The 26,336-nt window shown below is 39.0% G+C and overlaps 1 protein-coding gene across 4 annotated transcripts in view; it reads left to right on the top strand.

The window, feature by feature from the left end:
- The window catches only part of SIPA1L2 (signal induced proliferation associated 1 like 2), a 76,589-nt gene that overhangs the window by 17,137 nt on the left and 33,116 nt on the right, over nucleotides 1-26,336 (top strand). For 2 of the 4 annotated variants that reach the window (XM_035108447.3, XM_035108446.3), the window contains exons 3-10: nucleotides 5,552-5,685; nucleotides 9,836-10,024; nucleotides 12,103-12,277; nucleotides 13,103-13,206; nucleotides 16,694-16,771; nucleotides 21,475-21,632; nucleotides 23,228-23,804; nucleotides 25,582-25,856. In XM_035108447.3, coding sequence (XP_034964338.1) covers nucleotides 5,552-5,685; nucleotides 9,836-10,024; nucleotides 12,103-12,277; nucleotides 13,103-13,206; nucleotides 16,694-16,771; nucleotides 21,475-21,632; nucleotides 23,228-23,804; nucleotides 25,582-25,856 — 1,690 coding nt within the window. The remainder of the gene's footprint in view (nucleotides 1-5,551; nucleotides 5,686-9,835; nucleotides 10,025-12,102; nucleotides 12,278-13,102; nucleotides 13,207-16,693; nucleotides 16,772-21,474; nucleotides 21,633-23,227; nucleotides 23,805-25,581; nucleotides 25,857-26,336) is intronic. The other 2 variants (XM_035108449.3, XM_035108448.3) reach the window with 1 other exon arrangement.

Below are 26,336 nucleotides of genomic sequence, written 5' to 3'. Positions count from 1 at the left end.
CGAAGCACCAATAGAGCGCTTCTGCACACACACACACTGCGCAGATTGCTTCTGCGCATCCAAGCACCGTGGAACCCGGATGCAAACACTTCTAGGTCCGCGGTGGTCGGAAACCAAAGTGGTCGCGAACGGAGGCAGTCGCAAACCGAGGTTCAACTGTATTCTCTAACTAGTATTTTATACAAATAAACCAGCTAATTTCATAAGCACCTAATACATGTGAGGGTAGTGTGATGAGTTTTAAACTCTATACTTACCATAGTGCAAACAAGGGTTTAATATTGCTACAGGTACATTTAAAAATACTCAAAATGCCGCGTTTTAACTTTATAAAGTGCATAAAGTGTGATGGTCTGGATCCATGGTCTGGATGTGGCCCGCCAAGGCACAGGAAGAAGTGCCAGCACCTGCAACTTTATCTCTCAATCTGATCAGGAGATAGAGCTCTAACTACTCTTTAAAGAACTAACTCTTCTCTAAAGATCTTTTCTAAAGGGCAGGGAGAGAGATTTTATCTTCAGTCTTGATGCTAAGCAGCAGAACACTCAGATCAAAGAAAGAGTCTGGTGCCTGATCTTTAAAAATAAATGGCAGCATTTCCACCTACCCCAGCATTTGAGTGGAGAGGGTTAAAATGTGTGCATATCTGTCCCTGTGTATTTTGTGTGTGAGCGTGTTTGTGGGCTGTGTGCCCACATATCTAAGGAATGTGTGTATGGGGGCAGGGAGGGTGCTGTATGTGTAGTGTTTTTCTAGGAACGTGTGTGCACATTGACATGCATTGGCCATGTCAACCACTGGCATGTGGCCCTTGGAGAAATTGCTTTTGGGTAAAAAAAGCATTAAACCATATTTGGTATAATGCGTTCAATGCATTTTACCATCTTCCATCTAGTTTTGGTACAATGAGTGTATTCCCCTGAGTGTATTCTTGTTATTAAGAGTCATTCAGTAGTATGTTGTGCATGTGCATACACATGGTGTTTCTTTGTTTCTGAGCATATTTATAAAAATATTCAAACTATTTTCTCAAAGTTTAGGGGCCATTCTTACCAGTTTCATATTTACAAAAGCTACAATGCAGAATTGTAATTGTCTAAAATATGTATTAGGGGGCTGCTGCTTTGATAATTGGACAAAATCTGGGTTTTAAAACAAAGTGTAATAAAATTTAGGTATATAATAAATACCTGTCTCTACTTAGCTTCAAGTGGAAGAAGTTATTTTTATTTATTAGTAAATGTTTGTATGGTGTGTATGGACTATGAAATAACTTTTAATGTCAATTATTATTCAAGGTATGTGGTGTTAGGTGAAATACATTAAGAACATAATCTTTCTTCCTCTGTGATGGACAACAGAATATAGACAGAAACCCCATGGGAGATTGAAAGCTTCTATGGTGCCTCTGGACCAGACAAGATACATGCTTTAAGCCTCTTACAGAAAACTGAAGCTCTTTTGAACCTTGAAGGCCCAAGCCAGACCATTGGAGACAGCCTCAGCATGGATGATGAAGTCTTCCAACATTGCTGTAAAAGGGCTCTCCAACACCACATCCAAGATTACCTCCATCAGCTCAGAAAGGGAGGTAGTAGTACAGCCAGGTAGACAGTACACTAAAAGCACAGGAGGGGTTGGAAATAGCTGAAGGAACAACAGCAGGATTATTTAATGTTTTCTAGAAGTAAGTCCCATTGAGTTCAATGACATTTACTCACAGTCTAAGAGAATTTGAGCTGTGTGAACTCTGAAGGACAAAAGGAACGCACCAGAAAATGATATATCAGTTAGGACTCATCAAAGGAGGACAGGTTTGAGAAAGGTAGTCAAGCAAGACTGTAAAGTAACTAGTAAATAATTTTTATTAGTTTTAGCCATCTTTGCCCCATGCTTCAAATAGGTTTCCATGACAGCTCTCAAAATTTCAAAATAAAATATTTAATTAAAATGTGCAATCATAAGCTAAAAGCAACAATTCAGATTGGAAAATATAAAACAGTAAGTAGAGGAAAACATTTAAAATTCAAAAAATGGAAAAGTAAGGTTCTGTGCATACCTGTGAAGTACCGGTAATTTCAAAGAAGAAATGGGAATGAAATTTCCCACTCCTACTGCCAGTGAAGGCAAAGCTAGAAGGATAATATATTCTGCTTTTTTAAATCACTTTTTAAAAGAGGCATGTTATTAAACAAGTAATTGCTTGATTTGGGGACTTGCATTTGTATAAATAGTCAGATTTGGCAAAAAGAAAATTTTGTCTGTCCACCTTCCAAAAATGTGGGAATTCTTTGTATTAGAGCCATTGCGACTTCATTTTAAAAAATAAAATAAAAATGTGTTGGAATATAATCTGTATAAGCTAAAACCTACTTTCTTAATAGAAACTATGTATGCAGACTTGTCAGTTATGAAAATGCTTAAAGCACATTTGACTAGCCTATGAAAATAGTCACAATGACATTTACTGCACTGTCAGTTTAACTATCCTCTTAAGAACTATGCTTATCCATGTATGTCAACTCTTACTTCCATATAAGTGAATAGCAGCTATTCACTTTGTGTAAGCAAAAAATAAAATAGGCAAAACCTGCAGACAGTGGGTATCCCAACTTCTACCATGAGGAATCTAATAGGGGAAGCAATATTCAACCCCCCTCCTCCAAACAGTTTCTTCTCCCCTTCAGTCCTTTCCCAGGAATATATTTTAGGAGGTTCTAGGGCTAGGCAATGTGGAGCTCCCATTCTGACTGCACATCTCCTTAACATGTAGGGTTTGAGGGAGTGGGAGGATTTGCATCCCTTGTTCTTTCTCACCCAAACGTCTGTGTTGTCCCTCAGTCATTCAATCAAAGTAGGAAAAATAGGTTGCAGGAAGGATTAGAACTCAACATCTCCTACCCTTGTCATCAAACTTAAAAGGATGTTAGCTAGTTTTGAATACACATAGGTTTTGACCATATTTTGTGGAGGCTTGGAAGGTGCAAATAAGAATTCTGTTCAGCCAGAAGGCTACATGCTACTCAGACTCACCTCATTAATGGCATTAGTATGATGATAAATATGAATTGTAAAGAGCCCTGTGTGTAGAGAACTAAGCCTTGGTTTCAAAGAGCTATGAAGGTTGATGCAAGGGGCCTGCCGTAGTCCAGTGGAATGTTTCTTCTTTCTCCTTTGAATGCCATATCAGTACAGTTCTTGGCACTGTCTCAGTTTTAAAGGCAAGGTGCATGTATGACTTGTTCGACTGCTATTCAAGAAAAATAGACAGTCCCCTTCATCAAATTTGTGAGGGATTTTGCTGAGTTATATATATACCTGCAGCTCAGGGAAACACTTCATGCATCTGATGAAGAAGACTATAGTCCACAAAAGCTTATGCCATAATACATTTTTTAGTCTTTCAAGTGCCTTTGGGTGCGGAATAACAACGTAGTTACTAAAACACTTGCATCTAAAATATCAATATCAAAGGAACGTTGGATAGCAATAAAAGAATCTGGTAGAGCAATCAAAACCCCACTTTGCATCAGATGGGGGTGGGTGGATTAGACTGGGCAGAGGTGTCCCTTCACCAGCTTTGTCATCCTCCCAATGGCCAGTGCCTGGAGAGAGACACAAACATCATTCTGCTGTTGTGGTGCTCCCCTCTTTTGTCCTCCAAATGTCTGAGTGGGGGTGGTAGTATTGGCTCTAAGCTCTTCCCCAGCTCCAGGTTGCCCCACCGCACCAAACCACCAAACTTCTGCTGCTGGGGAAGAAGGGAAGTTTCGACTCCTTTCTAAATAAATATTGCAAACACAATCCAGCCAGAGTTAAGGACATTTAAATGCCACTGACTTCAGTGAGGGTATTAATGATGTGCTTGATTTTTTCCCCCTTATTCTGCGTCCATGGCCATAGGCAGTATGCTTCTGAATACCAGTTGCTGGAAACCGCAGGGGGCAGGGCAGAGTTCTGTTGTGCTCAGCTCTTGTTCTCAGGCTATCAATGGGTACCTTGTTGGTCACTGTCAGAACAAGCAGCTGGATTAGATGGGCCATGGACATGATCCAGCAGGGCAACTCACCTGTCAATCACATGTCAGTATTATGACATCAGAAGACTGATGGGTGGATTGTTCCACTTACCTGTCCAAATCCCTTGCTTGGTGTTTGCCAAGCTTGAGAACTACAGTGCAAGCAGTGTTGCCAGCTCTCTGCTTTGCAAGCCTCTCTGTGCTGCATCTTTCCACCCCTGATGTGAGAGGTGGAGAGGAACAACATGGGGCAGCTTCAAAGAGCAGTGCTGGTAGGGAGAGTTGGTTTTAATTGGTTTGGAAACTGCTTCTTCCTCTTTGAGCAAGGCACACTCCTCCTTACCATCACCAGATTATTGGGAGCATGCCTTGCCCCAACAAAGGAACTGTCAGGAGCTAGTGGGCCAGATGGGGAGATTTTAATTATTAATCTTAATTATAATTAATAATTAATCTTAATTATAGTTTGGCACACAGTTTGGAAGTTCCCTACCCCCACGTTAAATCAACAGGGCTTAAATATGCTTAACTTAGGTTGGATTGTACTTTGTGTGTGCATTTAGAAATGTGAGTTTTCGTGCAAAAGAGAGTTAATTTACTTCTAATATAGTTGAAATTACAGTTGCCTCATTTGGAAGGTGAGGAAATCTGGTTTTAAGAGAACCTGATCTGTGGATTGCCATAATTTCATGTGTGCCAAAATATACAAGACTAATTTCTATCAAAGTATTTCTTGCCCTGGCATCCCAGCATGCTGCAGAATGGGTCATAACATTTTTTTCATGTTTATGAAAAAATATGTTAGTTACAGATATTTGCATTTTTTTAAAATGGCTGACAGTTTTCAGCCACAATAGAGATCTATACTGAACAGATGTCCTAACTTGCAATACACTTATTATGCTTTTAGGTTCTGTCAGGGCGGTTGCTGGCTACCCTCAAGCAACGACACTCCAAACCATCTTGTCTTTAGTACTTTTATTGTGAAAGTTATTTACAGTGCAAGAGCTTCATGGAAACATGTCTACTCAGTACTATCAGATTCTCCAAATGGCGCTTTTTGGCTCCTTCCCCAGCAGAGTAGTTTGGGGACCCCAAATCTCCGCCCCCTGCGTTTGCGAGCCGCTGATCGCCTCAGTTCTGGGGTGAATTTGAAAGGACGCCCCTCTGCTGTTTCCCCGCTGGAACTCTCTGCTGGCCCCTCCTTCCTTGCTGATATCACAGGCTGCAGGTAGGGCTCTTGTATGCTGCCTGAGCCCTGGCCCGCTCCGCTCACTTCCTCCTTCCTGTCTCCTGTCCCTCTGCTGTTGTCCGAGCCATTCGAAGAGCTGGATTTGATGAGGGGTGGCTGTTCCCTGTAAGCCTACCCCCTTACAGGTTCATTGTCCTGCCTGCACATAAGACATAATAGAAATGTAAACAAATAGGTCTGAGGGACTTTCCAATCTCAACCAGTAACATTTATCTGACAGACAAACAGGAATTTGTCAGTCTAATATTTCATTATTGTCTTCTCCTCTTTATGTACAACAGAGCATCAAAACTACTTTGGAACAGATGAAAATTTAGGACCAGTAGCAGTCAGCATCAGAAGGGAGAAGTTTGAAGATGCAAAAGAGAAAGAAGGTTCACAGTTCAACTACCGTGTAGTGTTCAGAACAAGTGAGGTAGGGTTTCCGCCAGGGGTGTTGATAGGTAGTTAAAGGGCTTTGGACACAGTCCTATGGCACAAATTTGCATAAAATTTACATATGCTTATTTATATGCATAGAAGCAAATTTAAATAGACTTTCAGAAGGGAAAAATAAATGCTGGGCTTGCTGACAGGACTTATTCTGAGCTATGGAGGTGCCACGAGGATTCTCTGGACAACGTATACTGTATTATGCCCTCTGTCCTATATGTAATCTATTGGTAAGAGCAGGTGTTTGCTTGTATTCTTTCTCCTGTTCTGCCTTCCTTCAGTAACAGAGCCCAAGGTAGCATAAATGTGGTTTCCAAGCAAATTCCACACTGAGGCACTCACCAGCTTAGTTTCAGCAAATTAATAGCCAGACCATACCTTGGGACTTATGCCGCCACCACCACCAACAACAACAACAACAACAACATGTCTCTTCATCAGATACAGTGTGCATGCACATGAAAGCTCATACCAAAATAAAAACTTAGTTGGTCTTTAAGGTGCTACTGAAGGAATTTTTTTATTTTGTTTCGACTCAGACCAACACAGCTACCTACCTGTAACATGTCTCTGTTTCACACACACACACACACACACACATATGCTTACATGTCATTTAAAAAACTCAGTGCCATCCACACATAATACCTGGCAACCCCAGATTAAAAGAATACCAGATGTGCAGGAAAATACTGGATGTACAAAGTAGATAACTTAGGAAAATTAGTCTACTTTAAAAATTGGGACATGATGCTAAAGCCTGGGACATGGCAGGTGCCCAGGGGTTTTTCTAGTGCTGCAGCCTGCCCTGCTGCCCTGTGAACAAAGTTTGCTAAATAAATAATTAAACAAATATTTATTATTTATACCCCGCCCATCCACTGGTTTCCCCAGCCACTCTGGGCAGCTTCCAACAGAAGTATTAAAATACAATAATTTATTAATCATTAAAAGCTTCCCTAAACAGGGCTGTCTTCAGATGTCCTCTAAGAGTCTGGTAGTTGTTTTTCTCTTTGACATCTGGTGGGAGGGCATTCCACAGGACGGGTGCCACTACTGAGAAGGCCCTCTGCCTGGTTCCCTGTAACTTGGCTTCTCGCAGCGAGGGAACCACCAGAAGGCCCTCAGCACTGTCCAGGCAGAACGACTGAGGAGAAAGGGTCAGAAGTCTGGGAACTAGTGCAAAATACTCTCACTTGGGCAAAATACTCTCACTTGGGCCCTGTGGCAATGCCCCTGGTTTCCACACTGCTCCAGAAAGTAGTGAAAGGTAGTCAAAGAGAAAAAATAAATTCACAGCGCTTTCATTTCACATATAAGATAGATATATTCAGTATCATGTGAGCTGACTTCTGCTCTGCTCACACAACAGAACTTCCCTTCCCCCTCATACCTCACGAAATCTGCTCCAGAGGGTCCCCTACCCTCCGGAGCAGATTTGAGTGGTGCATGAGAGAAGAAGAGAAAGTGAAGTTCTGTTCCGAAGGCAGAATCCCATTTCTATTTCTGCATGTGGACATGTAAGCACTTGCAAGGAGAAACAGGCAATTACTGGCAGCAATTCCCATAAGCTGCAGTGGCTGGAGAAAGTGCCACTGTGGTTAAAACAAAACAACGGAATCATAAATAATTATCTGTTTCTTTCCTGTTTAGCAGTTTGGTGTAAATAAGATGTATACTACATCTTGGTTCAGCACACTAGATGGATGGGAGCTATGGGTGATTCCCCCTGTTTATTACTAAGAGTGAGTGATACATGCTTTTTGCTGCCTGACACTCTGGTGATGTTACTCTGTTCCGATAGAGAGTAAACTTATTTTGCCCAGTCTAGATTGTAAGAAATATAGTCTTTAATTATTGTTGTTTGCAAGTTGTTTATAAAACTTAAAACTAATTGTACAACATTGATAAAGTACAGAAAATTAAATATATGTCATAATTAAAATATGCAATAAAACAAAACAGCACAACAATTAAAACAAGAGAATCAGGTCAAGAAATCAAGATAATGCTTGTGTAAACAGGTGCATCTTCAAAAGCTGGTGACATGCCAATATAGATTTCAGCAGGGAGTGCATTCCAGAATTCTGGTGCCACCAATGAAAAAGCTTGACCCTACATCACAAGCTGATCAACATTAGGCCATGTTCTTGTGTGCCCAGCTTTCATAGTGATCTATGGAATTGGCAAGAGAAAGGTGACTGCTGTGTCCCTGCTCCAGGGTTTGCGAGTACAGTAATCACATCTGAATATAGCCACCAAAGAGTGAGATTAATTTGGGCAAATATGCCCTAGACTTTCATACGGCACCTGTCTCTTACAGAATTCTGGAGAAAGTTAACATTCAGAATGACACAGATGAAACACAAACATTTTTCTAGGGAAAGAAGTAACATATCACACGTGTGTGTGTGTGATCTTGCCAGTATAAGCCAGCAACTACCCACCCACAATCTCTGTTTTTTCTTCCTATTTTATGTACTGTAACCCTGATTTCCATTATTATCTTGGTTCTGTTCATGGAGTAACAGTGGAAAGTCCTTTGTGAAGTGCCACCTGTGAGGAAAGTCTATTCATGTTTCCAAATCTGTGTTCCACTGGGTTTGACCTGAAGAGTTATTGTGCCTTTCTGTACTCTTACCATTTGTGTTCAAATGCCTTTTCAATTTTGTAATTGCTATTGGTTTTATGTCATTCAGTATTTCCTTTTGAAGTTGTCTGATACCTCTAAAAACTTCGGTAAATGCCGTTATAAAGTCCCACTAAATCAAAGGGATTTAGTCCCGTGTGTGTGTGTATAGGATTGCAGCAGTTTTACATTATTTTATGGATGTGCTTATAGATAGGTAGAATATGATGGCTCTTGTAGAATCAAATCGTATTGGAGCCTAGCAGTTCTTATGTCAAAAATTCATTTTCCCTATTGAGGAATGAAGGAAATGGGTACACTTTTCAAAAATAAACAGATGGTGAGCCTGAGAGTGTAGAAGATAAGTATGGCTGCAGATGCTTGACAGAAGAGGATTATAAAAGTATAAGCAGGCTTGGGAAGAGAGTGGAAAGGAATAATGTTTTGAGAGGGGGAAGGGAGAGAGGGGATGTGACACAGAATTCCTCTTCTTTAACAAAATACTTTAAATGTCTATTTTATTTTGTGTTGTTGGATGTTCTAGCTATTTCTTTTTTCAGTGTACTAACTATGTAAAGCACAGCAGGGTAATTTGTTGTAAAAGAATGGCATCATGTTCAAGGTTTAAAAAATAATAGCATCTGAAGTCGTAGGAGGGATGCTAATTAAGCCTCATGCACTTTCTTAGGCAGCTTTAACAAAACACATACCAAAATCTGGTTGTCCACCATTAATTTCAGTTATAGGTAGTTTTTCAGTTCATTTTTCCTTCCCTTGTTAATTAATCATGGGAATCATGTGTATGACATTTGTGATAAATCTTTGTAAAAAGTTTCTCAGATTTTACATTGGCTAGCATACACAGAATTAAAGGATGCATTTTGCCATATAGTTTGCTGATGCAGTTTATGAAGTTCATATAAAATCTTCTTGGGGGCTAGAAACTGAGCCCAAAGTGATGGTTTCATGCTAACCTCCAAGTACTAATGTTGAAAATATACTGCTTGTGAACATGCTTCAATAGACACCTGACTTTGACTGTTGACCTTTCTGCTTATTTTATTCTTTTCAATGTGTGTCTTTAGTTGAATTTAGTTGTATTTTGAAGTTTTGCAAATTGCTATTGCCCAGCACCACAGTAAATTAAGCATAAGTGTAGCCATGTTCAGCATTATTCTTCAAGCTTGTTTAGGTTCCCCAACCTAGCACCATGTGCCAGATGAATGAATTTAGAATACTCTCCACAATTCTTGATAGTGCAGTTCTATGTAAGTTCAGTCAAATGCACTTAATCCCCTGCCAGAGCTTCCCATTCAGCGTGGCAAGGTTGGGGGTAAAGCCAGCACATACGGGGATGTTAGAGACAAGGCTAGCATGCATGCTCTTACTTCTCCGTACGCAGGTTCAGGCAGTAACAGCTTAATAGAGTTTGTACCTTCCTTTTCCTTGTTGAAGATTGTGTTACAATGATAAACATTTAGTAAGACTTATACTCTCGCTATAGCTTACCACGTTGAGGGGAGCCATTTTAGAAGATGCTATTCCATCCACTGCTAGACATGGCACAGCACGAGGTTTACCTCTTAAAGAAGTATTGGAATATGTAATACCAGAACTGAGCATTCAGTGCCTAAGGCAAGCTTCCAACTCACCCAAAGTTTCTGAACAGCTGCTTAAACTTGATGAACAAGGGGTAGGTATTGCATGCCTTGCCTGAACTTGTGTGCCTTTGAGTTGTCTTATTGCAGTGTTTTGTTGTCATAAATACATCTGAATTTGATCTGACCTGTCTGTGGAAATGCAGTTACTTACGATAAGTGAAGGAGATTTTAAAGGAACTTTAACAAAAGGGGACTTTCTGTTGTATTTATATTACAGTAAGATAATTTTGTAGGTTTCTTTTTTTTTACATGTTGGCATATTTATATACTGCTTCAAATAAAAGTGGTTCACATAAAACAATAAATATACAAAATCCACATTTACACATACTAATCACAAGCACAAGTGGCTGTACCTTCCATGCAGGTAAAATACAGTTTAGTAAGCCATTTTAGGTAAACACGCAATATTAGAAAGCTGCACATTGTATTAAAGGGAAAATCATTGGTTTGTCAATCTTTCCCCTTTTCAGATTTTCCTTTCCTAATTATAATTAGCACACCTTATTCACAGTGGCAGTCTTCTTACTTGATATGGAATATATGATGGATCAAACAGCTGAAATTCTAATTGGGACTATTTAACAAGTTAACACTGCATGAGCAATGAAATGAACATATACTTTAAATTCAGAGTGAATAATGGTGAGATTAATTGGTTTGATAAAGCAGATCTATTCTGCAAGATTATAAAAGGCATATTGAATCATTTTATATAGAAATGCATATATAGATACAGAAAAAGAGCATCATTTTAATCAGCCTTATACAAATATGGTGAATAAGGTAAATATCTGCCTTCTTCTAAGGAGCTCAGGACACCATGTATGAGGATGTCTCTTTTTTTCTCACATGAGGCTACACACACACACACACACACACACACACACACACACACTAATAAATAATTAACCAACCTGGGTTTTTTGAGCTGGGATTTGTCCCCTGGATTCCTCATTCCCAAGAGCAATATTCTTTATACAGCAGACCTCATTCTGTAGTCAGAGGATGTATTTTGACCAAATAAGTATTTTTCAGTGAGCCTTGAGCATGGCTGGATATCTGAAAGCAGTACAGAAAGACTGCTGCTTTCTATCACTTGGTTAATTTTTAATAGGAAGGGGAAATGCTAATAGAAAGGATGTAGGAACACTGGATTCATCCTATTTTGATACTACTAGAAGAGATCAAATCAATTGCTATGGCAAAAATAATCACCATTTGTTACAATCAATTGGAAGTACATACTTACATTATAGATGCTTTAGTTCACCTGCAATTGTTGTCAGAAATAAGCAAGCTGATTGTGTCAACAGTAGTTACAATCTAAAAGGGAACTTGTATAAACTCCACCCTCACCTCCACCCAAATCCTTCAAGTAATTGGGAAAATAGAGAGATGGCTGGTATTATTGCAAAGAGGAGGAGAGTCCATTGAACTTCAGGTATCTGAAATTTAAGTTAGGAAAAAAACAGTATTTTTTTCCTAAGAGTAACTAATTTCTGTGGTCTTTTTGGGTTGAATATTCTGGAGCTTTCAGTACTGGCATCTTTCATATATGCTGCTTTCTGCTTACACTTCATATTCTTTACAGTTAACCACTTACAAAAGACAAATGGGGAGTTCATTTACCCAGAGCAGCAGAAGCTGAGGTTCTTGCTTATGCAGGCAATATCTTAAATTAGCGCAAATGTATTTGCTCTGGGATCTACATAAGGTGTTCCATTTTGCTAGATGGAGATTTAGACAGTACTTTAATATACAAAGTGATCCTAAAATCACATTTCACTTCAAAGATTATCCCAATAGGTATAATATGTATTTTGGCCTCTGAAAAGAAAAGAAAACATTAGAGAGAATGAGGATACTTAGCTACAAATGATCCAATGATTAATACTGCACAGGGGCTTTGGGAAGGCATGATTTATCTGCCACATGCTAAAGAAGTAAAATTCAGTTAGTGTGCCAGAATTGGCATTAGCTGCTGTTCTGGGAAAGTTCAAATATGTCGATCCTAAACTGAAAAGTGTTTACTAGGGTTACAAAATATATCTGTCAGACCCTGTATTAGAGACTCTTTCTGTTCTGACTAGTTTTTTCCTAATTACAGCTGAGTTTTCAGCACAAGATTGGGATCCTGTATTGCAAAGCTGGCCAAAGCACCGAGGAGGAGATGTATAACAATGAGACTGCAGGACCAGCTTTTGACGAATTCCTTGATCTCCTAGGTCAGAGAGTATGGCTGAAAGGTTTCAGTAAATACCGAGCTCAGCTAGACAATAAAAGTAAGTTTTAATAATAAATTGTAATAAACACAAAAAGTATAAAAATAAGAGAATCTGTTATGCCAAAGTGCTTTCCTTCTGTAAATGCAGATTACACAGAGATCACAGGGACAGCATCTACACTGCATTTCTTTCTTCCCTTCCAATCTGAGCACAGTCACCCTACAGTGGGGCCAGATAGTGTTCCGGGCCTGCATGCTGATGCTTAGGGCCAGAGTCATAGCAACAGATGAGTTTTATCTTTGTGCAGTTGACTACATGCCGACCATGCAGAGCTGTCCAGACACACCCACACCCATCTCCATCCTCCATCCTCCATCCAGGCAAGCAGGAGGTATCATTACAATTAAAGGACATACTACAGGAATGGAGTAGGACCAGTGAGGGATGTAGCCTGAAGTGGTAGAGAGGCATGCTGAAGAGGCATGAGGACTGGAGTCGGACAGAGGGGCCTGGAGGGGCCACATTTGGGCCTGAGGTTCCTCATCCTTGCTCTAGGGAGACCAGACCCAGCAGCTGGTTTCCTTGGTGAGGAAAGCAAGGGGTTGTGTGAGTGGCTGTGTTTTGCGTGTTCCGTCTTAGTGGTTGTGCTGCACCCATTTAATGCCACACAATTTTCACTTGCCACAGGACATCAGTTGAATACCAAATCACAATAGGGACATACGGCTTGGGAAGGGCTTCTGAAACTATTTGGAATTTATATGGAACTGTCATATTTGCTGGATGGTTTTTTGCAGCCCAGTGGTGGGGAGGAGAGATGTTTATATTACACTTGAATTTCTGCATTGTCTTCATTGACCCACTTGTGGACTTTATTTTCAGCTGATTCAACTGGAACACATTCCCTTTATACTACCTACAAAGATTACGAAATAATGTTTCATGTTTCAACTATGCTTCCATATATGCCGAGTAACAGGCAACAGGTATGTCTCAAGTCAGCTTTAGGGAATCATGCATGATTTCTTGTCTGAGAAGTTGTTTGTAGAATGTAATTTTCCTGTTGAAATGTTTGTTATGAATACTCAGTAAAAATTACTGTTGTTATTATTTTAACTTGAGGATTGCATATTGCTTAGGGATTAAAATGCTTAGGTTTATTACTTCTGTTTTCACCCAAACGTTTATTCAGTTAACTAATTTTTTCCCCATCCGGTCTTTCCATTCTTAAAAAAGAGAGAATAAATTATTTCACTGAATTGCCAGTATTCAGTGGTACAGATACTTCTGGAAACTTAAATACTTCCTCTCCTACCAAAACAAACTGAATCCAGCCTAATTTTTAATAATGTGCATTTAAAAGATGCAAGTATATGTAATTTGATTTTTCATGGTGTAAGTTTTGGTATTCTAATAACATATTGCTTGTCTGTTATGCACATAATAGATCATTATAGAGCAAATACAGTTAATGTTTGAACATGTTCCATTCTGTTCTAGTTTAGAATATCTTGCCGCATTAAGGATGGCTAAAAATGACATTGCATCAGAGGTTTTGTAGAATCCTAATGGTTGCAATCTTAAATGATTTGAAGTTAATGGGCTTTTGCCATTGGCTTGAATTGAATTATGATTTTCTTTTTTTGTTTTTGTAAGGTTAACCCTGTCTTTGCCTGTACTAATTGATATAAATAATACCTTTGGCATAAGTTTGCTTTATAAATGCATATAAATGGGTTTAAAAGAAATAGATATTTTTAAATGTATAATATATTCCCACTTCTACGAATTTAATGTATGAATAAAGGAGCCATTCACAAATGAGATTACTGCCCAAAGTGTAGCATTCTGTAAGCTAGTGTCTGTAGATAAAAGAAGCAACAACAGTTCCTTGTATATCTGCACAAAGAGTAAGGATTTCTGCAAACATATTTTTGGACTTCTTGGCAGATGTATAAAAGTTATTTCCTTATCTGTGGTGAATTTGTTTTGGGAGAATAGCTACAATTGTAGTAGTTAGGTTGTATGATATACTTAAAGTGGGCAAGTTGAGAATGTGGCAAAACTTGCAATTCTGGAGTTCTAAAAGAATAGCTTCGTAGATGTATAAAAATTAAAATAGTTTTGTAATATTTGGCAAATCACTTTCCTAGAACTGGGTAGGGGTAACCGGCTGTCTTGTTTACCAAATTCACCAAACTAGGATCTCTTTGTTATTTCAACCACTTTATAGCTTGTTTTGTACCGTTTTAACTCAGGTGTACTTTCTATTGTTTTCAGTGGGAACTATTCCCAAGGCAAGTGCCCAGAGGATAGAATGAAGCCTTAGTTGGATAATGAGAGAAACTCTTAATAGTAGACCTGCACAGTTCTATCTAATGAGAAAATATTGTAGCAACTCCTTTTAAAATGGAGCTAGAAATTATATGTGAAAAGGCATATAGGAAACGGCTTTAGAATACATCTACCTCAGTACTGTCTACACTAACCAAAACAGAAACTAGTGTTTCTGATAGGGAACATTTCCAGCCCTATAGCTAGAAATGCCAGGAACTGAACTTGGGACTGTCTGCACACAAAGCAGATGCTCTACCAGTGAGCTATGTCCCTTCCACTATACATCTTCCATATTTGGTCCACCTATGGTTTTTGGAACCATTTTGACCATTTAGGATGATACAAAAATAAATAAATCCATCTGTCATACGAAGTTAATTGTATCTCCATGTAATTTAGAAACCCTTAAATTTCTTTGGGATCCAGTGCACATGCCCAAGGTGATTAAAATGATAGGTTAACATATCAAAGTTGTGAACAATGAGCTTACTGCATTTATTTGCAAATATTTTATTCCCTCCAATATGACACAAAAGACAGTATACACTGGAATAACAAAATGTTTGAGAAACTGTAATCTATCTGTGGATGGGTTTAAATTGCAAAGTTTAACTATTGTAGAAAATGCTTCTACAAAAGATATACTCAATGTTGATTTCAAATATTTTTGTTCCTAATTGCAGGCAATGACAATACATTAGACCCTTACTTTATGTTGAATGTTTGTCTTTGTCTTGGTTTTACCTAATCTGTGAGCATAGGAAATAACCTTTTACCTTGACCCACTTCTTCCAGAGTTGTATGGTGTTTGTCACCCTCACTATTGTGTTTGCTTGAGCCACTCATTTCACTCTTCAGTTTTCTTACCTTTGCTTATATCTTTACCTAAATATCCCCTAATGTGTCTTCCTCTCTAGACAAACTAAAGCCTGTTCTTGGTTTATCCTCAGAATTTTCCAACCCAATTCCACCCCCCCCCCCAGTAACAATCACACCCTTCCACGATGTTTTAGTAAACACTCATCAGTCTTTGTACTTTGGTATATTTAGCAGTAATATCATAGTATGTTCTATGGATTTCCTTGGATAAAATAATGTGGAAGTTTTCCATATTTAGGTAATATTAACCTCATTTGCACACTAAGCCGAACTATGGCTTAATTTGAACAAAACAGTGTGCTGGTGCACATAGTGAAAATTGTGGCTGCTTAGCTCCTTCCCTGCTGTTTCACTACCAAGAAGTAAACCATGGTTTGACTTATCATTACATATAAACTTGGGCTTACGGTTTGTCTCCCCCAAATCAAACCAAGAACAGTAAGCCGAGAACAAACTTTGGCTACAGATTGTGGTTTGTTTGGCGTGAGATGAACCATGAGCTCTAGTTCATAAGACTAAGCAAAGACATGGCTTAGTTATTGGTAGTGTTGCTGCAGGAGGAGCAAAGCACACTTGTTTGTTCACACTAAACCATAATTTGATTTAGAGTTATGCGCAAACCAGGCAACTGATATCTGAAGGCCCCCCACATTATTTTTTATGATACTGGATGCCAGTGGTATTTGCACAGCATGGGCACTTTTCAATAAAATGTGATAAGCACACTCTAGTAATCAACATTTAGCCAGCCTTAATGTGTAGAAGAAATAGCTAATGAATGTTTATTTTCTCTTTCTGTTGGTACCTCATTGCCAAACTATATAATGTAGAATGTACCCATGGAAGTATTCTTGACAAGTTAGGAACAATTCACATAAAATAACAAACTTTCCCTCTGAGACACACAGGAAGCTAAGATTCAGCATAACAGATAAAGTTGCTGCTGTCATCAAGGAACAGTCTTACCAGCCCTGTGGTATAGAAATTTTACTTTGTGTACAGGGCTTATCACATTTCATCCACTTATCCGAGTCATGTGGGAACTTCCCATCTTGGATTTGAATGAGATCTAGAGGTCTAGCCTCCCACTGAAATTATGGTGTGAATAGGTTTATACATCCATTATACCTCGTATGATCACTGGCCATGGGATGTAGCCAGTTACTGTGAGCACTTTCTCCAATGAGCATTTCTTAAAATCCAATTACCTGTGAGCCAGAAATAGGCCACACCAGAACTGTCTGTTGCTTTTTCTAGGAAATAACTACGCCCTGCTTGGTCACTGATCAGGACATCCCTCTAGTTTTAGAGCGAGCAGGAGATCCAAACACACAGGTAATTTTTCACTTTGGCTGCAATATAGGGTGGGGAGTCTTCACTCTGTGTTCTGATCAGAACAGAGGGAGCTACCCACTCTGGTGTGGCCAGTACCACCTCCTTGTATTGGCTTTCCTTACACATCACAGTTAAAGGCTTCTCCTGTTGAACTTTTACCCTTGTAGACACCCTTTCCAGATCATTCCCTTGCAATATTTCCTCACACTTCTGCCATTTGCTTTTGTTATCTTTGGTCAGATCTGATTAATCCAAGTCAAGTTATCTTCTTGTCTGATATATATATATATATATATATATATATATATATATATGAATGAAAATGAGTTATTGGTATGTAAGATTAAATGCTTCTTCAGTGTTTGGAATTTTCCTAGTTTAATCAGGTCTGATTGAAATATGTGATCTTTGTATGTGTAAATATTGACATATTATAATGCAAACTTATTACGAAACCACTTATTTTATTACTAAATTAAAATAAGCTTGAAGGTTTCCTGTGATGTCTTTTCATCCCCCTGCCCATTAAATTGAATGAAGAAAGATGCTTTATGCAATATGACAGGATAGCTTTGTTACTTTAGCTTGAGCAAGCAATTAAGGCTTACAGAAATAGATTGCTGTGGCTTTAGCTGTCCTATAATGGTCAATTTAGCTTGGGAAGCTTAGAGATGAATAAAAATATGCTAAAGGGACAGATTAGGGGTTGCATCCCATTTCAGATTATCTGGAAAACTTAAAATCACATTTGATTAGCATGTTAGGAAAAACAGAGCCAGTAAAGTAAATTGAATGTCCATAATTAAGGTCAGATCAGAACTAATACATTATTTTTAAAAGGTGGTAGATATTTCTTTTCTAACATTCTCTTAACTTGATACTCTTTCATATTAAAATTAAGTTCATTAATGCTGATATTTTACTGGATTCATATTTAGATAGACCACATCAATTAAGGTTGTGATCTACATTTTTTAAAAAAAATAAACACTATTATCAGTGGACCTTACTTCCAAGTAAATATTGTGTTAGAATTAAGGTGAAAACTGTTATTAGGGTCTTGTTGTCAATATTGTGTTACTTTCTGAAAATAATCCCACTTGACCTATGTACTATATTTAAAATTCCAATTGAATTATATTGTTAAGAGTGTGTTAGAAGGGCAGTTGAACAAATAAGGAGAGAAAAGGAAAAAGAACTTGAAAACAAGCTCTGTATAATAGTTACATACCATTTTCTTCAGTTTTCAGAACAGTATCTCTCTTTTTTTCTAGTCTCTAATATATTTTTCATACCTTTTTCTCCATTCAATTTGCATTCCATTTATACAATCCTACCGAGATCAATGTATTACATATCAATATCATCTATTTAACTCTCCCTGCCTGTTCCTTGCATTTCAATTCCCCATTTATAATTATATGGTTCTATTACTGTTTTTCTTTTATGATGTTGTACAGACCTTTATGGTACTGATTATAATGGTAGTCTGCCATGTTGACTGAAATATTAGTTGTACCTCAGAAATCTCACCCAGTTTGCTAAAAATTTAAAGAATGAACAAGTTCCAATTTGTTTTATATGGTTAGGTTAATACAATTACATTAATGAATATGCTTATGCATGTTGGTGACAAAACTCAAATTCCTTTCAGGAACTATTGTTGCCCTTTAGAATAATTTAGAAAGGTTTATATTGCAAATGTCTGTTATTTACGATTCAACCCAATTAGCGCCTAATATCTAAGCCAAGCCATGGCTTGAGGCAAATATGTGGGATCCCAGAAAGGTAATTGTCCATTTTGCTCCTCTCTAGTTTGTTTTGCTGCTGCACTGTGCCGAGCTAAGTTATGTTTTGGCTTAGCATGTCATCCAAACTCATGAACCTTTGCAGCCCATAAGTGGGCCTTCTAGAGATCCCCTGGAAAAAATCTGTCCTCCACTCAACTAGCTTTTACATGCCTTTCCTCACACAGACTGGAGTAGGCAAAAATGTTCATTCTGTTTTTACACTTTCCTGCAGGCATAGCCAATGTGGTGCAACTTCTTTCAGTCTGAGCCAGCATGGCTAATGATCAAGGCTGCTGGGAGTTGTAACCCAAATCACCTGGAGGTCACCATGTTGGCTACCCCTGAAATATTTACTTCTTGCTTCTGTTTCCTGATTTTTAACCTGTTACTGTTAACAGATGAATCTGAAATCAAAGGTACTATGTCACCTTCTGCAACTTTGGAATAATTTGAATATCTGGGAAACCACATCTGATCAGTACATGAACTTTTATTTTGGTGATGTGTTAGCAGAGATAAAACTCACTTCCATAGAGCCTTTGGGCAGAATTCAGCATTGCCCCAAGGAGATCATTCCATCGACACAATTACTTTTGCTTGCCAGACAAAATGAACTTCTCCCTCTGCACCCTGTTCTGGGGGCTCTCCTGACCCTCCCAATCAGATATGGGGAGGGCATTGGTGTGAAGGTGAGGGAGGGGGGTAACTTCTGTTGATCTCTTAGGACTTGTTGCACTGGCTTCTGCTAGTGCAACAACTTAGTTCAATCCAGTCCAATGACTTTAGTCCACCTGTACTGTAGACCGAAATATTTATGCCCCACTAAAAACATGCTGAATTTAGTGTCTGTAGCTGTAAAATGTATTGCAGCTACTGGCTTATAATGGTATGGCAAAACTTTCATTGATTTTAATAGAGTTGGGTTGTACCCTATGCCATAAATTAGTGTGCACCAGATGCATACCCACAGTTGTGATTTTCATTTACATACCAGTATCTATGTCATCTAGGTAAAGGGAAAGGGACCCCTGACCATTAGGTCCAGTCGTGACCGACTCTGGGGTTGCGCGCTCATCTCGCATTATTGGCCGAGGGAGCCGGCGTATAGCTTCCAGGTCATGTGGCCAGCATGACAAAGCCGCTTCTGGCAAACCAGAGCAGCACATGGAAACGCCGTTTACCTTCCCGCTGTAGCGGTTCCTATTTATCTACTTGCATTTTGACGTGCTTTCGAACTGCTAGGTTGGCAGGAGCTGGGACCAAGCAACGGGAGCTCACCCCGTCACAGGGATTCGAACCGCCAACCTTCTGATCAGCAAGCTCTAGGCTCAGTGGTTTAACCACAGCGCCACCTGTGTCCCTTATCTAGGTAAAGGTAAAGGGACCCCTGACCATTAGGTCCAGTCGTGACCGACTCTGGGGTTGCGCGCTCATCTCGCACTATTGGCCGAGGGAGCCAGCGTACAGCTTACAGGTCATGTGGCCAGCATGACAAAGCCGCTTCTGGCAAACCAGAGCAGCACATGGAAACGCCGTTTACCTTCCCGCTGTAGCGGTTCCTATTTATCTACTTGCATGTAGATGTATGTCATCTACATCATTTCAAAAGCCACTAATACAGGTAGGTAATGTTTTAAGTAAAATTCAATTAAAACAGCTCAGGATACAGCAGAGGTCACATCTCCAATTTTCCACCAGCTTAATCCTGGACATCCCAAATTAATACAGTAAACAAAAAGGTATTGCAATGTTTCCAAAAGCCCTGAGATCGAAACTTTCTGGTAGATGGACTTAACAGAGACTTTGTGTTGCTTCAGTATTTCCTTTCACTGGCAGCTCTGCTTTTAAGCTAACAGAGGGAAGCTGAAATAGCTTCTGGTTTACTATTATGGACTGCTGAAGTAAAAATTCATCAGAACACTGCATGTGAACTTCGGTATGTGTGGAGCTCCTGGATTGTGACATTTCCAACACCTTTTCAGCTTTCCAAATAATTACAGAAATTGTGGATGTTTTAATTGCAGACTTGTTACATTGTTACAAGTTATATAAATTGATATTAGGTTATGTTACTTAAGATACGTTACTCCAAAATATCATCTTTAGCTATAATATGAATGTCTGCATGTACATGTTTGGAACAGTATCCAAAGGACCACATGAGAGATTCTAAATGTGTGCCAGGGTATCTGAGGTCCCCTTTCTTTCACAGACTCTGCTGCAGACACACTACCCAAAAAGAAAGCTGTTTCCAAAAGTTTGGGAAGCTACTGTAATAGTGGGGAAAGCTGCAGCTGGAAATAAACGGCAAAAGCTGTGTTGCACACATGAACCGCTTCAACATACATTTAGGAATCCTTAGATCTTGGCCTGCCTTTGCCCATTGCTGCATTTCCAAACTTAATTGAAATAAAAATTGTACTGCAAAGATATTTGGTGACTTGTGTTATGGTGCGGAAAGATTGGTTTAAAATGTTGAGAATTTCTAGTAGATATAGAAACCACTACAGTGAGGAAAAACATCTTAAGGAAACAAGAAATGTTGTATTTCAGATATGAAAAGTTATTTTGCATCTTGGAAATGATGAGCAACAAAATGATTGAAAGGCTATTTAGTGAGGGTCTGTGCTTCATATACTTGAACCCGATTGGTTTAAGATTTTACCTATTCTCAACCCACCACTTTCCCCTTTTTAAAGAGCTGTGTATTTCAAACGGTATAGACATGACCTGTAAAATATACTTAGGTTGGGTGCTGCCTGTGCCAAGACAAGAGCATTGCGACTCATCAAAGTGTAGGCTTTTAAAAAATACATAATTGCCGTTTTTAATAGTTTTCTTTTTTTCTAGTGGATGTGAAGGAAATTGTAGTCACCATTTTAATGGTTTTTTGTTTGTTTGTTTTGCCTCTAGCTTTTAAGGAAAAGGCACATAGGAAATGACATTGTTACCATTGTCTTCCAAGAGCCTGGAGCGCTTCCTTTTACTCCAAAAAATATCCGTTCTCATTTTCAACATGTGTTTGTCATTGTTAAAGTCCACAATCCTTGCACTGAAAATGTGTGCTATAGGTGAGTACAGGTTTGTCGATTGCCTTAGCTTCTTAGGCTTTCATTGGAAATTGCTGGGGCCATTGTTTATTTGCTTTATTAGCCTTTTCTGCATTTTCCATGTACCTGTGCTCCCAGCTCACCCAGCCAACCATCATGGCACTAACCGCCCCCTTCCACTCAATGAATGAGCCTAGTGGCCATATCCTTGCCAGTGGGGGCTGGCAGCAAGCCCCCAAATGGGTTGCCTCAGGGAGGGGCTAAACCACACTGGGACCCACTGGATTCACTGCCATCGGATGATGGAATTTCTTCTAGTTGTCCTGTACCTCCTCATCTTTGGCCACAGTGAGCAATCAGAGTACAGATGGATGGTGGGTGTACTGCTCCAAAAAGCCCAACTGATGGCTCGAGAGGGTTTGGATTGCACCCTAAAGCCAAAAATGATAGTACTTTAAAAAAATATTAGTAAGGTTCAGGAAACCTGCTAGCTTCAATAAAAATAAGTTGTATGGTACCTGTCAGAGACGCTGATGCGGCTACTCTAGAGTAACGACTCCTCGCAGCAAAGTCCTTTTAGACTTTTATTAAGTGCTGATTATTTACAGTGCTCAGAGCGATTTATATACATGCTTTCGGTCAGGTGTCAGTACCTCCGAATGGAGGTTGGCGCGTTTTTCTCCAGCAAAGAAGCTTGGGGAGACTCAGCCTCTTCCCCCTACGTTTTTTGTGCAATTCCGGAGTCGGGGGGATTGGCCTTCCCCCCGGGCTCCCCCCTTCCTGTCCCACCTGGGTCAGTGGCTCCGCAACCTTGCCTGAGCCTCGGACACCACTTCCTGATTCTCCGCTGGAGGCAGAGCTCTCCCTGCTCTCCCCAGCGCTTGGGGATGGGCTGGACCTTAAGATGGGAGGGACCTCTCGGTATCCCCTGTCCCTCACAGTACCAATAGAATGTAGTCATCTATATTTAAATCTCTGAATTATTCAAGGAAAAGAAGCAATCTTATGAAAGCTGAGCCCTATTGCTAATACACATTTCTATATGCATGGGACTCTAGACTGGAAAAGAGGGGTAACCGACTTAGTTCCAAGGTAGCCCATAATAAATCATGGCATGCTTATATGTTCAAACCATGAATCAATACTGTATAGAAGTGTATTCTAGGCATATGGCATCAAAAACTGTGCATTTGTTTATACACTAGTACATATATTTAGTGTTCATGTACATGCATATATAACACACCATTTTATGATGGGTTGGTACATCAGCATTTGTGTTCTGTGAATATTTAATTTTTTGATGCAGCACATTTTCAATTTGATAAAAAATAGATATTCAGTTAGGAAGAGTTCTATAGGGGGTTGGACTGGATGATCCTAGTGGTCCCTTCCAACTCTACAATTCTATGATTTTATTTTTCTCATTTTGCTGCAAATGTAATTCCTGACAATTCCTGACAATTTCTGCTTTTGAAGAGTTTTGAGGTAGTTTATTATATAATTTTTTCTTGTCCTCGGTAAGTGCATGAATATCTTATGTATAAACAAATAATGTTTTAGTTAAAATAACTTACAAAACATTGATCCTATAATAAGTTTCCTTTACTTTCTAGTGTTGGAGTTTCAAGGTCAAAAGATGTACCACCTTTCGGGCCACCAATACCTAAAGGAGTGACTTTCCCTAAATCAGCAGTTTTCCGGGACTTTCTTTTGGCCAAAGTTATTAATGCAGAAAATGCAGCACACAAGTCAGAAAAATTTCGAGCCATGGCCACTAGAACACGGCAGGAGTACTTGAAAGATCTTGCAGAAAACTTTGTTACTACTGCTACAGTAGACACGTCAGTCAAGTTCAGTTTTATTACGCTGGGAGCAAAGAAAAAAGAGAGAGTGAAACCAAGGAAGGATGCCCACTTACTCAGCATTGGAGCAGTGATATGGAATGTGATAGCACGAGACTTTGGTCAGTCCCTTGATATTGAATGTCTTCTTGGTATCTCAAATGAGTTCATCGTGTTGATTGAAAAGGAATCAAAGAACGTTGTTTTCAACTGCTCCTGCAGAGATGTTATTGGATGGACATCTGGATTAATGAGTGTTAAAGTTTTTTATGAAAGAGGAGAATGTGTTCTTCTCTCAGCACTTGATAACTGTGCTGATGACATCAGAGAAATGGTTCAAAGACTGGAAGTAAGTCTTTTAAGTGCTTGGCAATTTCAAATGCTATTGTCAGTAATTTTTCAAGATAATGGAGATGGATAAATATGATACCTGACTATAGAATTTTAAAAATGAAAAATTTACCGGACCATTTCAAGAGTATTTCTGTATTACAGGCTTAAACTGGAAATGTGGCAGCTGTAGTCTGAAACAGAATTGTCCCTTTTTAGTACAGTTAGGGTTGCCATATTTCAAGAAGTAAAAATCCAGACAATTCTACTAAGCATAACAGAAAATTCACTTAATTCAGATTCTCTTTAAGTGTGTTAAATTGTTCAGATATATAACCTGACCCAGTCAAATGAGTCAGGTTACAATAATTTAGCATTGAAAAAGGTGATCTGTACCTGTAAGTATTTCAGTAAATTACTATTTTGCTTCCTTGTTCAAAATCAGCAGCTGCTAAGTCTTCTACAAAGAAAACAGTCCCTGAATAGTTATAATAATCAGTAAGAGAAATGTACTCTCTTAGAAACTGGACACAGGACAGATGGTTGCTCCAGGGGCATCAAACGTTAGAGCTTGGAGAAGAACATCTTTATTCAGAAATCTCTAGTCAACCATAAAAGACAAAAATACTATTACCTACCCAAGGGTAGTGCATGTGACTTTGCATTGTTTGAAAGCAGTTCATTACATGTTTCAGAAGGCATGTGTCCAGTGAGGGAGATGTGAAGACTTGGTAAAAAAAATTGAAAAGTGGTGGAAAAGAAATGGGTGTAGGAAAAGTGGGTGTGGGTGTGCATGCAAGGCTAGAAACAGATTACTGAACAATTGGTAGTTGGGAGGGGGGATCTCTTAGGAAATGTACCATTCAGAATGTGTAATACTAATGTGTATAAAAGAATCCTACAGTTAATTTACCCTGCTGAAATTTTTTAGTCTCAAGATTCCAAAGCAGTAATAAGACTGATGACAGAACTAATACTGTGTCTGACAGGATTACTGAACAAGTAATTATTTTCTTTCTTGATGTTGGAAACTTACTTCAGAAGTTGCAGAATACAGAACATCTTTGAGTGTTTGGTTCAGAAGTACATTATAAGAGTATATCAGTCATTTTGATTCTGAAACCTGGTGGGCTTTTGACTCCTCTTTTTAGAATTTGTTTAAAATATTTGTTTATGCATGGCCCTTAATAAAAAAAATCACAATAACACAAGAACTATACACTGTAATATAGTAAACAATTGTTATTTTCATCTTGTTTTTAGGTAACTTAGGTTGGGATTCACCTAACCAGCCCTTTCATTGGATCTGTGCAAGAACTTTCACTTGGGCTATAAGGCTTCCCCCATCTCTCCCCCCCCCCCCCCCGCCATGCCTTCCAAAATTGGCTTAGAAGGTTGGGAGAACCTGGTGCAGGGAGAAGCATATTGTTTCATTTGGCAAGCTGGAGTGCTCGCACAGATAGAATGATTTGAAGACCCTAAGTCTGCAATCCTAAACAGTTAGCTGGGAGTAAGTCCCAGTTAACATTGTGGCTCTTATGTATTGGTTCCATCATGACACAGATTTATAATTGTTCTAATAAAGTTGCTATTAGTTTTGAATTTCAGAAACATATCAAACAATAAAACTTTATAGGTTATAATAAATAACTACACTTCATGTTCTTAATGGCGGGGGGATAAAATCACATTTTTAAAACCATTTGAATATCACCCTACCCACAGCTCACCATTTCTGGAATTTTTACATCACTATCCTTTTATACTGTGGTCTCACTAATTTGATATTCCTTTAGATAGTAACTAGAGGATGTGAAACAACAGAAATGACCTTAAGGAGAAATGGTTTGGGACAGCTCGGATTCCATGTTAACTTTGAAGGGATTGTAGCAGATGTGGAGCCGTTTGGTTTTGCCTGGAAAGCTGGCCTACGTCAAGGTAGTCGCCTCGTGGAGATCTGTAAAGTAGCTGTAGCAACCCTGACTCATGAACAAATGATTGACCTGCTGCGCACTTCTGTGACTGTAAAGGTGGTGATTATCCAGCCACATGAAGATGGATCACCTAGACGGTAAGAAGTCACAGTAGCTAGTAGGTTATTTGTGTCTTCACTGCTGACATTCTTTTGCCCTTTTCACAGATGGCTTTCTTGTTAAATGGGTAGTGCTCATTTGGTGCTAATGAGACTTGCAGCTAACACAGTCTGTGAGAGAAGTGCTATCTTGTAATAGATGGAATGGATCTTAAAAGTTATTTTAATAAAGGATGGATTGTATACTGGGGAGAGTGGTTGCTTTTAGTTAAGTGAGCAGTGCTTTCTGAATAAAGTGAACTGTTTACTAGAGAATGGGGAAAGCATCAATATGGGAATAAGGGGGGAAGTGTTGGCAATTAAGAAATGTTTTTGAAAGAGTGAAAATTAATAACGGATTTGAAATAGGGAAATAGAGTAGAAATTAATATGGCTTTTGGAATGGAAAGGAAATTAATAAAGAATAAGGGGGGAAAGGGTAGAAAGTAATAATAAATATTGGGGAAAGGGGTGGGGGTG

This window comes from Zootoca vivipara, chromosome 3 (genome assembly GCF_965207765.1).
Source record: "Zootoca vivipara chromosome 3, rZooViv2.hap1.1, whole genome shotgun sequence".
NCBI lineage: Eukaryota > Metazoa > Chordata > Lepidosauria > Squamata > Lacertidae > Zootoca > Zootoca vivipara.
Note: the sequence above shows the minus strand (reverse complement) of the source record. Positions and strands in the feature narration are given on the sequence as shown.